This window comes from Pelobates fuscus, chromosome 2 (genome assembly GCF_036172605.1).
Source record: "Pelobates fuscus isolate aPelFus1 chromosome 2, aPelFus1.pri, whole genome shotgun sequence".
NCBI classification, from domain to species: Eukaryota; Metazoa; Chordata; class Amphibia; order Anura; family Pelobatidae; genus Pelobates; species Pelobates fuscus.
The window spans coordinates 81803045-81816562 of record NC_086318.1 but is presented as its reverse complement, the minus strand read 5'-3'; the positions used below and the strand labels follow the sequence as shown (position 1 = coordinate 81816562).

The 13518-nt window shown below is 36.7% G+C and overlaps 1 protein-coding gene across 2 annotated transcripts in view; it reads right to left on the bottom strand.

The window, feature by feature from the left end:
• Positions 1–1476: 1476 nt before the first annotated feature.
• The window catches only part of LOC134586649 (calcium-binding protein 39), a 35314-nt gene continuing 23272 nt past the window's right edge, over positions 1477–13518 (bottom strand). For both annotated transcript variants that reach the window (XM_063442339.1, XM_063442340.1), the window contains 7 exons: positions 12356–12520; positions 9784–9902; positions 9433–9601; positions 8403–8462; positions 7496–7561; positions 5415–5558; positions 1477–4489 (listed from right to left, as the gene is read on the bottom strand). In XM_063442339.1, coding sequence (XP_063298409.1) covers positions 4301–4489; positions 5415–5558; positions 7496–7561; positions 8403–8462; positions 9433–9601; positions 9784–9902; positions 12356–12520 — 912 coding nt within the window. In that variant the 3' untranslated portion in view covers positions 1477–4300. The remainder of the gene's footprint in view (positions 4490–5414; positions 5559–7495; positions 7562–8402; positions 8463–9432; positions 9602–9783; positions 9903–12355; positions 12521–13518) is intronic.

Here is a 13518-nt window from a genome sequence, read left to right as displayed (position 1 = left end):
TTAGTCTCAAGTCAAAGGGACAGTTTAATGCAGTTGATTTAGCATAAGTGTTATTTCCCTGCAGTCTCTGACTGCTCCATGTTCACTACCCCAAGTTGCGGTCAGAGAGCCACAAGAGGTGTTGCCCCATCACAGTCCTAAAATATTTGCAGGACTGACATTTGACATCCTTATGCTCTGCATGAAGATGCCGAATGTTGCACATGAAGCATTGATGTACTTTATGAGGAGATAACGGTTGCAGTGCATGCGCACTAGTCCCCCCCCCCTCCCTCTATCTAAAGAAGCATTGGACTGGCTCATTGCAGTCACGATGATCTCAGAGACCGACCATCTGCAGCAGCAAGACTGGCATAGCGTGGGATCAACTTCTTTATTTACCTTCTATGGGTGGATGGGTGGGTTGGGGAGGTCACTGCGAAATCTAAATTGCTAGGAAGAAACTAATGTTAGAAATACACGTTTCCCTTTAACTTATATCCCTGGATCCCATTATTTGTGAGGAAGATATTCTTACTTGATAGACATTACATTAGAAAAAGGCAGGAGGCCCTTTATCCAGCGACAACCTGTTAACCTAAACATTTCAGCTATGTAACTATGTAAAATGAAACCCCCAAAACTACCACAGGCGTTACCGTTTTCAGCTCTCTGGACTAAGAACAGCAACTGCTAATGGCAGGGGGATATCGGTCTTTCACTGAACTGTGCACCTTCCTGGGAAATGTCCAATGTTAGCTGACATTGACTTGCAGCACCGATTCTCACAGCTATGTTATAGAGTATATTTGACTGTTTCAGTGTCTCAATTTGGAATTTTAGCATAAAACTCTTATGAATGTATGTATGTATGTATGTTAAATCACAGCATACATAACATATACACATAGATTTAAAATAGTTTTTTCCTGTTCATTACCACTAGGTTTGAGTCCCTTCCATTATTGAAAATGAATAATAGTCAATTTTATGAAGCTCTTCAGAACGCCACTAACATAAAACATCCGGGGGAATACACATTTTCAGGAAGAGTATACATTTCTTGTCATTTTAAAATACCCACTTTTGTTTGTATTTGCACACTTGAGCGGCTATTGTATAAAACATAAGTGGCCTGTGTCTAGTTCAAAAAGGTCCCACTGGTGCTGGAATTTAGTTTGTACGTATTATTGGATAGTGACAGACACCCGTACCTATTTTCTCAAACATCTGTATACATATCACACATGCAATAGCTGGTACTTCATCTCTATCTGAAGCACTTTGCAAACATTGGACCTACAAACATACAGAAAGTATACAACATAACCATAGGATGGCACTTTCATTTTTATTTCCCATGAATGTGTGCGCCTTAGCTCCAAGGGAGTTGTGTTTTTCCCAGGTTTACTTGGAGAATCAACATTACCCACATACACACACACAAGCACCATGCATACTAAAGGACATAGTTAGAAGAATCATTAGAATAATCAATCATTTGCTGTACAGTTTATTTTTTTTTTCTTTACGAATAAGAGGCCAAAAACTTATGTACACAGATTCCAAATAAACCCAAAGCAAATCTGCATGAAAGCAGCGTTTATACCTTCACCCAAGGCTGTGGTTTCAGCATCTTTCAGGGGAGGTTTGAGGCCATCAAATAAACAATGTCCCAAAAATGGGGGGTTATTTGGTGGGGATCAAACCACATGCACTGTTCCAGCTACATGCACCAGGCAGAACATCCCTCACATATCTTATAGCAATGATGTGGAAAACAAGATACCTTTTTCCATCTTCATGTTTGTCTCATCTCCCACTTACTTTAAATGTGGATGACTGACAGTTTTGGCATTAAATCTTGTGGCCGGATTAAACCAATTGAGCGTGTTTTTTCTCTTATTTTATCAGTCAAATGAAAACTGCGGTAATGGACATACAACACATTACCCTGCCATGCACCTTGTACCACCTCAAAACCTTCATAATACATAGACAAGACAGCCACAACCTTATAATATTGAGCTTTCAAAAGACACACACACGCAGCCACTCACAAAGCAGAAAGGTTATTGTCAAGCACAACCTGCATTTAGATTTAGCAATTCAGACCAATCAGTTGCCTTTTATATTCATATGTGTTACATTCCTGCAATATAGCACACGCTAGTAAACAGGAACTCAACCATGTCCTTAATGAGAACCAATCTTCATGATAACTCAATTGTTATACGATAGAGATCCATAAACTGGTATTCAGAACACGTCACTTATTTTGTTTTGCTCAATGAAAATCTACTAATTCCTTGTATAAGTGCTACTTTTGTTATGTAGGGGACCAGTTTTTAGTTGGGCAAAATGTCTTTTTTTAGGCTCAGTCTGTGAATTCACTTCCAGTGTTAAGTCTGCTTTTTTTTCCCTAATAGCTCACTGCACTTCATCTCAACCGCATTACACAAGAAGCACAGCCACTGAACCAAGACGCACAGTCAGTGAAAAGGATGATCAGGACAACAAATTATAACATGAGCATTAACAAGGAACATATTACAAATACAAGATATAACCTGCATTAGGAGAATATTTTGGGAGGGAAATGGGTGGAGCGATAGGACCAGATGAAATAGGACTGGGTTTTAAAAACAGTACACAAGCCCAAATCAGTGCAATTCGCACCATAGACAGTCATACATTTAACATTCTCCACCCTGACCAACATTTACATTTTTTATATAGACTAGGTTATGGCAGTGCAATGGATGTTGGCATGTCGCCATAAATACAGCACAGTTATAGCTTATCCTATATGTATGCTGTGTAGAATTTTGATGCCTCAGCATAATCTGCTGGGAAAGAGTAAATTAATAAATCAACATTGGTTTTCGCATCCAAATCCATGAGGGTCACTCAGGGCAAGGTAGACTAAGCTAGTTGTGAAGTGTTAACAGGAGGAGAGTGGTCAGTGGAGCTAAAACAGCATTTTCTGTTCATAGACCTTAGAGGGAAATGCTGCTGCACAAAGCGATTTAAGTATGACACACTCCTTAGTTTCATCCACCTGTGACATCTACTATGCGCCATGGGCCAGGTCGACTCCATGCCCCTTTCCTTCCTATGCAATTAGAAGTAATATGTCCAATTTCTTCAGTGTGATATGCAAGCATGTTTTCAGTACTTTCCACACTGCTCTATCAGACAAGGTATATGGTATCAGGTTGTAATTAGGGTCCGAGGGATTGCTTGAATTTCTTACTTTCAATTAAAAGAGTTTTATTGGTGGCTGGGTCATCAACCACTATTCTCTGCACAAAGTTAAACAGTGCAGATACACTCAGCACCATTTGTGGAGCGGCATTTTTAGATGAGAAGATAACTTTCCCAAGTGCATAAGATGCTGCTTTTTTTCATATTCATCCTAAACGCCTGCTAAAACAACACACGCTGCCAAAGGAAGCAAGAAAGCAGTTGAAAAGCATATATAATGAATGTACACTCATCTTTACACAACCCTCTATAGAAAGCTGCTCCCCAATTCACACTCTTAAAATACACGTTGACCACAGAATATTCCATTTCTATTTTCTACTCCTCCGCACGGTCCGCTCTGCTCCTCTTTATTTCAAATAAAAGCACTGCACTGTTGCATTTTATTGGTAGTTTCGGTATGCAATCAAGGCATGTTGTTTTAACTAAGGGTACCAGCTATGCACATTTCAGATTTTGTGCTCGATTTTTCTAACAAGTTTATGTGCAAATATGCTGATGGAAACCAGATTTTTGTTTTCATTTGTTTCTGCAAGCATGCAACGCCTTGCATAAAAAAGAAAAAGAAAAAAAGAATGAAAAAAAAAAAAAAAAAAAGAAAACATGTATGCCATCTTATCCAAAACCCAGACTAGTAACTATACACGCGCTTGAGATACTAAGATCTCTTACATTACGCTCCCCTCCCCCTCTGATCTTTTGATAATGAGAGTCTCAATCCCGTGATGATGCAACAAGGAGGAAAGGTGAGGGGAAGAATTTCATCCGGTGCTGCAAATGTGCAAGAGTGGGGATAAAAAACAAAACAAAACAAAAAAGTTGAAATGAACTCATCTTTTAACCCCTAAGCTGCTGGGGGTAGTGCAGCACTTGGGCTTTTCCAGCTGGTAAGGAGTTACACTCAGACTAAAACTTCAAATGCAAGTGGAATAAAGAGAATGAGGTGAAACCGTTGAGGTTAGGATGTGAGGATGTTGCTAGCGAAGTCCACGGGATGCTGAATACTCTCGCAGCAAGCGCTGGGATTGGTTTCTCCCTCCCTTCCCTATCCACCTCAGGCATCCTGCTGTGCGGGTCTTTTCAGATCACGGATCTGTTTCACTAGGTACGTTTTCTCGTCGTTAAACTGCTCGTCTTCAGTGCGGTCATTTTGGAACTTGCTGAGGAATTCGATTAGCTTGCTCTGGTTCTTTAGAAGGATGTCAAGAACAGGTTGAGTCTTGTTTGGGTTGGCTACAAATACCTGTTAAAAGATGGAGAAAAAAATAAACTTTTTTTAATTCATTAAAACTAAGTTGTAGTGAAAAATTAAATAAAAGATCTTTATCTGTGGGTCATTCAGAGTTCCAACTGGACTTCTATAATTCCATTGCACTCATAACTTTCCATAAAATGCTTTTATTTTGGGAGCAAGATACGTAAAAACTTTAATTTGTTTACTTGAATTCATTTAAATTTTATAAAATCTCTGTCAAAAATTACTATTTTGTGCTGCTGAGTAAATAGGATTTTAAAGGAACATTCCCAGCACCACAACCACTATTGCACCCACCCACTCTCCACCCCTGGCTCCCTGCCTTCACTACGATCTCCTCAGAGCTAGTCGTTCTTTAGCAGGAACTTCCATTAGCTCTTCCAAGTTAAGCCCTGCTTAGCTCGTTTCCAAAGAGTGATCGGTTTCATGCTTCTGTCTTCTCAGTTCTTTCTTCTATTCACTCACTGTACATCCTGTTAAATAATAGCATTTCTACCTGTTGCACAGTACTGTAGTAAATAATTGTGCTATGTTCACAACCAAGTGGATAAAGAACATTTTCATGTGACTAGTGATATATTTTCAGAGCCGTCCATTATTCTTTTTGTGTAAGAAATAAAAAATAAAGAAGTTAATAGACTACCCTTGATAGTTCTTTAACTTAACCCCTTAAGTTCCAGTTTATAGATCTATTCAACAATTAGAAAGATCGAAAATGAGCCCACAAATCTGGAGAGTTCTTATTGCGTCCTACAACTTTGGAGACACTCACACCATGAAGATACATATATATCCAATTTCATCAACAATGTCTTCTCTTTCACAATCTGCCCTTCTTATCACCCAAAACACACTTCACTCAGCTGGAATATTGTTTTCACTTCGCCACAATAAAAACTTGCCCCATCATCACCTTAAACACGTGAAAAGCTTCAAACTGGATGTTGCGACTCTTGTCACGTAGAAGGTTCATCATTAACTTGAGGTTCTCTGGTTTACTTATATATTTAGTCATAATTGTGAAGTTGTGTCTATCCAACAAAAGTTCTCCGAGTAGCTGTAGGCAGAAGAGACCGAGGTACAAGAGGAAGATGAAAAAATAAACCAAAAGAGACAACAAAATAAGAGAGAATGTGAGTGTGTAAGAAGAAGCAATAGAGGAGAGGAAATAAAATGTAAAAAAAAAAAGTTGCAAGTAAAAAGGAAAGGTAATTGTACGGAAACAAACAGAGGTAGATAAAGGAAAAAATGGGTACAAAGAAAATAAAGAAATGTCAGTTCATGTCAATCACAATATTAGAAATAAATCACTAAATTATAGGGACACTCAAAAACAGGAGATCACTATTTTGTTAATGAATTCCATTGAAGATTACATATAAAAGACACACTTTTACAATTTCCTCTAGTGCTTTCAGTGGGAGTGATGTGTCTATCCAATCAGGAAATATAACCAAATAGGTCATGGCTGCCAGCTGAAATTTACACAGAAGCCAAACATGAAATAGAGGCCTCAATTTAATATTTCTGGGTAAACTTTTAAAAATTATTTAAATATTGTATTATTTTGATAGACTTTTAAATATATATATATATATATATATATATATATATATATATATATATATATATATATATCTTTTTTATATTTAAAAAGTTTATTCAAAAATACCAAAGCATTTGAAAAGCTTATATAAAAATATTAAATTCAGTTTAAGGTCAGCTAAAGTTGTATACTGAATAAAAATAAAACCGAATAAATAAAATTTAACGGAACACTGGTTTACAGAAGCCACCCAATTACAATGATATGTCCATAACCCTTAAATTCTTTGAGTTTATGGGTCATGTGCAGCTATATTTTTACCTTCAGGCATCTCAGCATTTTCTCTTGGAAGCAGGAGAATATAGCTGAGTTGCTGGGTTTTACTTTTCCATTATTGCAAAATTGATGCACAAAGCATTATACAAACAGCGTTATTTACTGTGAGAATTGTAGGAAACTAAAATGGAATGTAACATTTCAGGCCAAAGTAGCCAGAACGGAAGCATATATGACTTGCAGAATTTTTCCAGTTCTGCTACTGTGGCCTTAGATTTGAATTTCCTTTTGAATTTCCTGACAATTCTCATTTTAGCAAAAGCTAAAAATAAAATATAAAATATCAGTAAGTCTCCATCTGTTTAAATACACACATGCACATTAAGCATCAGTAGGTTAATTTTAAATTCATAACAATACTTATTTTATTGTTTTTTTTCACTTTTATTCCCACCTTTGGGAAAGCAAGCACTAAGTAAATATACTGTTTGATGACCCAACTGATCCTTTTCTTATGAAACGCAATGTACCTCAATCTATAACACTATATAACTTCACCCAAATGAAACGACAGAGTATTTAATTTCCTCACAGGACACTAGCCATTTCGTACAACTTGCCTGAACCATTTTACACAATCTATGCAAATAATTTATACAGTTACACGGTACGGTTTATATTCATAAAAGGCTATATATTCTAGATACAATACCTACTGTCTAATTGTTGTCCAGTTCCATCACAGTGTAAAGTTATATGAGCACAGCCACATCACCCAATATTGTTTATGTATTGTACATGATGCCTAAAAGCTGGCATGTTATAAATTAAATAACAATAATGATGAAAGCTCTAGGCCATCCAAGGCATTGAGGTGGTTGTTGGCAAATGAAGAGATGTCTAGATATAAAATGTTAAACATTGGTCCTACATATTTAAACATCCTCCTTTGTTTAACAGTTGGACTGCCAAGGCTGGAAATACCTTTTGTAGACAGAATTTATTAACTTTTTTTTCCCTTACATGTTAAAAAAAAAAAGTGAGATTTCTTCTGCTGAAGACGACCATGATAATGAAATTAAATTACCAGGGCACTATAGCAAGTGATGCTTAAGCACATATGTACAGTACAGAAAAACACTAAGGGATGAAACAGGATATAACAGACATACCTTAAGTGACTGCCGTTTTGTCACATAGTTTTCAGAATGCAATAGCTTCTCATACTCACTGAAGAACTGAGAAGAGAAACCAGATGTCATTAAGCAGGAAGAAGGTGCTACATATAGCAGAGTGTGGTATCTAATAACACTGGGAGAAATATATCACAGATACCAATAATGTGCATTCTTTACTGTAAAAAGCATTATGACTAGTGGCTAGTGTGTAATACAAGACAGTGTGAATTAGTGGAATAGATGAGTAAAACAAGGTAAAGTTGTGTGTGGATATTAGTGGTACAATTCATAAAGCTATGTATGTCTGCTAAAAACAATGTGCAATGGCATAACCTATGCCTGTAACAATGTGTATCTGTTAGTATCTGTAAGTTAGAGATAAAAAAACAGAGCTACTACTACATATCAGTAACATGTATTACTTTGGAATAGAGCATGAACCTAAAGGTCCGTTGTAAAGTAAGATGTTTGAGGCAGGTAATACATTAAGCATCTCTATAAATATGGATCAAAACAACTAACGAAACAGGATTCATGTTTACTTCAAGATCCGTAAAAGGAACAATTGAAACGATTAAATCAAAAATAAACATTTTAAATGTTTATATATATATAAAAAAAAATTATATATATATATATATATATATATATATCATTTCTCCATAGTGCCCTTTCTCCTCAGCCAGTTAAGAATCATTACAGCATAGTGTTCTGAACCTAGAAGCAGTGTACCTCTAGACAGAGCTGTAATCATGCAGTGCCATTAGGAACGTGCAGGGACTACAAGAATGATTTGAAACGGACTGACTACACAGAACAGGTGGAATGTGTACTCCTGGCAAACTAATGATAAAAGGCAAATAAGTAATAGATCTAGAATCTCACAGAGACTGAATCTTACCCTGTCATAATGCTGCTCAAGGAATTCTGCACTCAGTAACTTGTGTCTTGTTAGCAGATCCTAAATATACATAAAATAAAAAAACACAGAAGAACCTTTTAGCCAACGTCCATATTTAGAGCAGGTTTCATTTTTAATGTTGTACAGTAAAGATAAAGAACAGGAAAATGGGAACTGAAATGCAGAAAACCAATAGAAAAAAAGGTTTATTACAGTAACATGAGATATTGTCACTCGAAAATAATTGTTCTTGGAGAGTACTGGTATTGAACATGCAAATATTCACACAACCTCTGCTAAACATATTATTAAAACAAATTTGTGTAGATACCAGGGTAGAGTTGATTTAAATCATGATTTTAGTCACTAGCCTGTAAAATTCAATTTAAATCATGATTTAAAAAATTAAACGAATGAAGACTCATTCTTGCTGATTGTTACACAGGGTTACGTACAAAGTGAGAATTTAGGGGGAATTTCAAATTTAAGGCCAAAATAGCCAAGCAGAAAGCATAGCTGACTGGGAGAATGTGTTCAGTACTGCTATTTTGTCCTTAAATGTGAAATTCACTTTAACTTAACCTTGAATTCTTACTTTGTGAATAACCTTAATAAATTTAACATTTGCAACCAGATAAAGAATTCCTATTTAGAATTATAAATTTTCAGATTAGTTTAAACGTTATATCAGTACTGATTATGTTATACTGTATACCATTAGAAATACATATATAATGATCAAATTCTTGCAAGGTGAATTATCCCCAGTTTATAAGTTTAGTCACCCATATCTGGAGAACAACATGAATTGTTTAATTTAACTAAAATAACATTAAAACATACAAGTTTAATAATTTATATATTTGCTTAACCCTGGTAGATATCGAATACATTTTTTAAAAGATTGTAATGCTGTATACTTGAAAAAAATACATTTAAAAAATGTCAGAGAACATTTGAGAATGAGATGTATTTGAACTAGTTTTACTATAAAAGTGAGAGAGAAAAAACAAACAAAAAGAATTGTCACCTTGAATGTTGCAAATGCGTCTGAGGCAATATCAAACGTCGACATCTCTACATATCTGAAGAAGTCGTAGAACTGCTCAGACCACAGGATGATCTTTGCAAGTGGTTCATGCCGAATGCACTCCCGCAACATGATCCCACAATTCAGAGCAATCTCAGGAGATTCGTATCTGAAGATGTTGCATTAACAGGGGGTTGAAAAATGAAATAAAACAGGGAACATGAGTATGCAACACAAAGAAAATAACCTACACGTGTCTAGGATATCAGATTCTTGCCCAGAGTTAGGCAGTCTGTTCACCTAGACTCTAAGTTTCCCTTGCAAAGTTAACATAGTAAACAGAGCTCTTACCCTTTCAAAAGCATAAAGAGAATATTCTGCTGGGTGCATATATATTCCACTGTAGGGGTTCGCGTGCCAATCTGTCTTCGCAAAATATTATTGAAGATCTGAGCCACATCCTTCTTGCCCTGAAAAAGAAGAAATTGTAAATTTGTGTAAGCAAGGGGAGAACTTTACTTTGAGGGCTACAGGTGGGAATTACTGCAGAAAAAAATTGGAATAACCTGGGAATTGAGAAAGTGTAACAAATTCAGTATCTATTCACAATCGATGATATTTTTTGCTAGTGATTAGACTAGCACTATTGGGCGTGGGATAATTTGCTAGCGATTACACGAATACAAGCTCCAAATTTGTAGCAGCAAAGTTTGACAACATTCTGGTTTATTCTAGATTCTAGCTGAATGCCGATTTTTAATTTTTTTTAAGTATATTTGAATGGATAGAAGCTGAATATATGTGACTAATAGTATAATCACACTTGATTTGGTATCCACGTGGCTTCCTTTAACTGGAAACTGTAATAACTCATCCCAGGTGGCAGAGTATCTCTCTGGAGCATATATGAAGTCATGGAGCAGGGGGACATCCCTGTGCCTAATTTATATTACAGCTTATGAGTCTTATGGGTCACCCCACTAATTAAATTCATCGTCTGGGGAAGAGACAAAATAATGTAATTAATCCTCATGCCACAGCATGAGATGGTGGAACAATTCATTTGGAACTCTGTTAGCCCCCGTTTAAATATTTTTCAAGCATTTATGCTTTCCCCCCACACTCATATTCTGCTGTTAGACATTTACAGGATTCTCTTCTTTATTTGTTAACACATCACTTCCTATATATGCATTCATGACCAACTCAGAATACGAATGAAATATGCTCCACGTGCTTTATTTAGTTAGTTATTGCACTTGTGTTTCTCCCTTCACTCTACTTCTTTCATTGGAAGTAATTTGGCAGGCAAATACACAGGTGTTAGACTAGAATGTATATTTAAAAGAAGAAAAACTACCACAACAAGAGGACATTGTCTAAAATTAGAGGGGCAAAGGTTTAAAAATAATATCAGGAAGTGTTACTTTACTGAAAGGGTAGTGGATGCATGGAATAGGCTTACAGCTGAAGTGGTAGAGGTTAACACAGTGAAGGAGTTTAAGGATGTGTGGGATATGCATAAGGCTAACTATAAGATAAGGCCAGGAACTAATGAAAGTATTTTTAAAAATTGGGCAGACTAGATGGGCCGAATGGTTCTTATCTGCTGTCACATTCTATTTTTCTAGAATGGGATCAAGGAGACATAAGAAGTATAAGGGAACAGCTGGTCAATACTACCAATTTCTCTCCTTTGGTCTATTATAACATTTCCCACTCACACTAACTACATGCCTTTAAGACATGGCTCAATTTAATGCTACTTTTCACGGATTTAAGCAGTTTTCTTAATGGGTTACTATAACCTATTTTTCAGCATTACATTCTTTTCTCCTTTATAATGCCCTGTTGGGCACTACTGACCCTGTCCACCCCTATATGTAATAATAAAAATAATAATAATAATAAAAAAAAAAAACGAAAAACTATAAAATAGGTTTAAAAAACTTACCTAGAATCCAGAGCCAGGGAAGGCACTCCTCCCTCTTTTCCACTCCCGTCTGAAGTTACACCGTGTCATCGTTGGTCCAGTCAAATGCTTCTCATACAGAAATATTTGAGTGGACGGTTTCCAAGCTCTGAGTGCATGTGAGCACTGTGAGTCATGGAGGAGAGGAAGGAGTGGTGAGGCCTAACTATATAAATTTAAAAAATAGAAAGTCATGCTTAAAATAGAGAGCGTGGGGAGGGAGTGCAGGAGGGATGGAGGGAGGGGACATAAATGCTTCTCATTGCAGCTTGCAAGCAGAGATGCTAACAACAGAACTGACATTAGATCCCTTGCACAAAAGAGAATATCTCTCTGTATGTGGCAGCGTTACAAGCAGAAACGCTACACATACAGACTCTGCCCACCATGAACACTTCTAAAATAAGAAAGTCATGGCAGCTGGTTTATACCTTTAAGTAAAAAGTTATAGTTATGTGCTGACATTCAGTGATGCCAGGGTGATAGGAAAACCCATAGATATTAGGGTCAAGCTAAATTAAGTCTTTTCTTTTAATATTGCACTTATTACACAAGCATTTTACCATTGGAATACTTCAATTCTTCTACTAAATTTGGTACATGAAATATTTACCAGAACATACTGATTGCTTTGCTACTCAGTGTAACTTTGGGGGCAAGTTAGGTTTTTCATAAGATATACAGAGTGCAGCTTAGAAGCTATCAACGTTCTAGAACATCTATCATTTGCCCACTCTGCTCTTACAAGATCCCTCCTGGGTCATAATCCTGGAAACCCAACCATAGATTTTTTTAACCACTACACTCACTCCTGGAAAAGCAAGCAACTATCTATATTTTTACGCCATTTGGGATTTGATAAACATCTGAATTCCTATTCACATGGCATTTAACTTTTTTAAGGCTACTGTCTTACTGCAAGTGTGAAATGCTATAGATCTTCTGTATCACCTCAAAATCTATGAGCTGGAGATCAGCCACCAGGGTTCCCAGAAGGCCACTGTTGTACAATTCCTGAGCAAGCTGAGCAACAGCCTCTGTTTGTGGTTCCTTTTCATTTGTGCCATACAAGATTTCCTTCATAGCCACCAAGTTTTTTGACACCTCTTCAGTTGCCTGTTAAACAAACAGAGCAAATTCAAACACCATAACTGTAAACATTGCTAGGCAGACTTTAAAATTACACATCACCCCACAAAAAAGTAGCACCCAAGGTTTATCTAAAAACAAAAACAAGTTGTTAGATGTAGGACTTGGTTTCTTTAAGAAATAAAACACCTTGGTAAGTGCATGATTAGATATTATATCCTTTTCCCATAGAGAAAGCAGTTATAGTGACTGTTCGATATTCACAACACTGAATCCAAATTCCACAGTCCACCAGTGGCAAACACATGTAGTGGTACTGCAGGGAACTCGGAGCCTCACAGAGAAAAATAAATGTTTACTCCCAATGACCACAATTAAATACGCGTCTCATGCACGAGGCATGCCATTGAGTCACATAATCTATGAGTAGTCTATGATGCTTGTAAGGTATGTCAGGCCACCAGGAGTAAAAAGACATTCGCATGCGGTTTCCAGGCATGATCACTTAATGGAAAGATGTCCGATGATTAGTTTTAAGAAGAAACAGAAATGGGTCAAAATATTCTGAAAAGTTTTAGTTTTCATAGAGGTACAACGCCACTTTATGTGACTAAAGACACTGGGGGCGAGATAAGCTCATGCATGCTAATTTAATAATACATATTACCAGGCATTGCAGAACACTAACCAAAAACAATGGCAGGTTCAAAAAACAACTGAGATATATAGATAGATAGATAGATAGATAATTATTCGAGAATGGTTTTAACACTGAATGAGGGGTCCCCTTCTCTGCTGCTGAGAAAGCCAACTAAGCTTTTTCACCGCAAATATAACTTTGTATGGGTAGGGCAGAATTACTTCACTGCACATCAGCCATACCTCCACCAAGGAGCAGCCACAAGCAGTCCTGGAGAGACCGGCGTTTCCTTTTTTTCAATTTACATAAAGTGCAGCTGTCAATAGAAATTGGCACTTTTTAGAAATTAACATCGTTACACCACCTATTCCCAGCTGTCAATCAG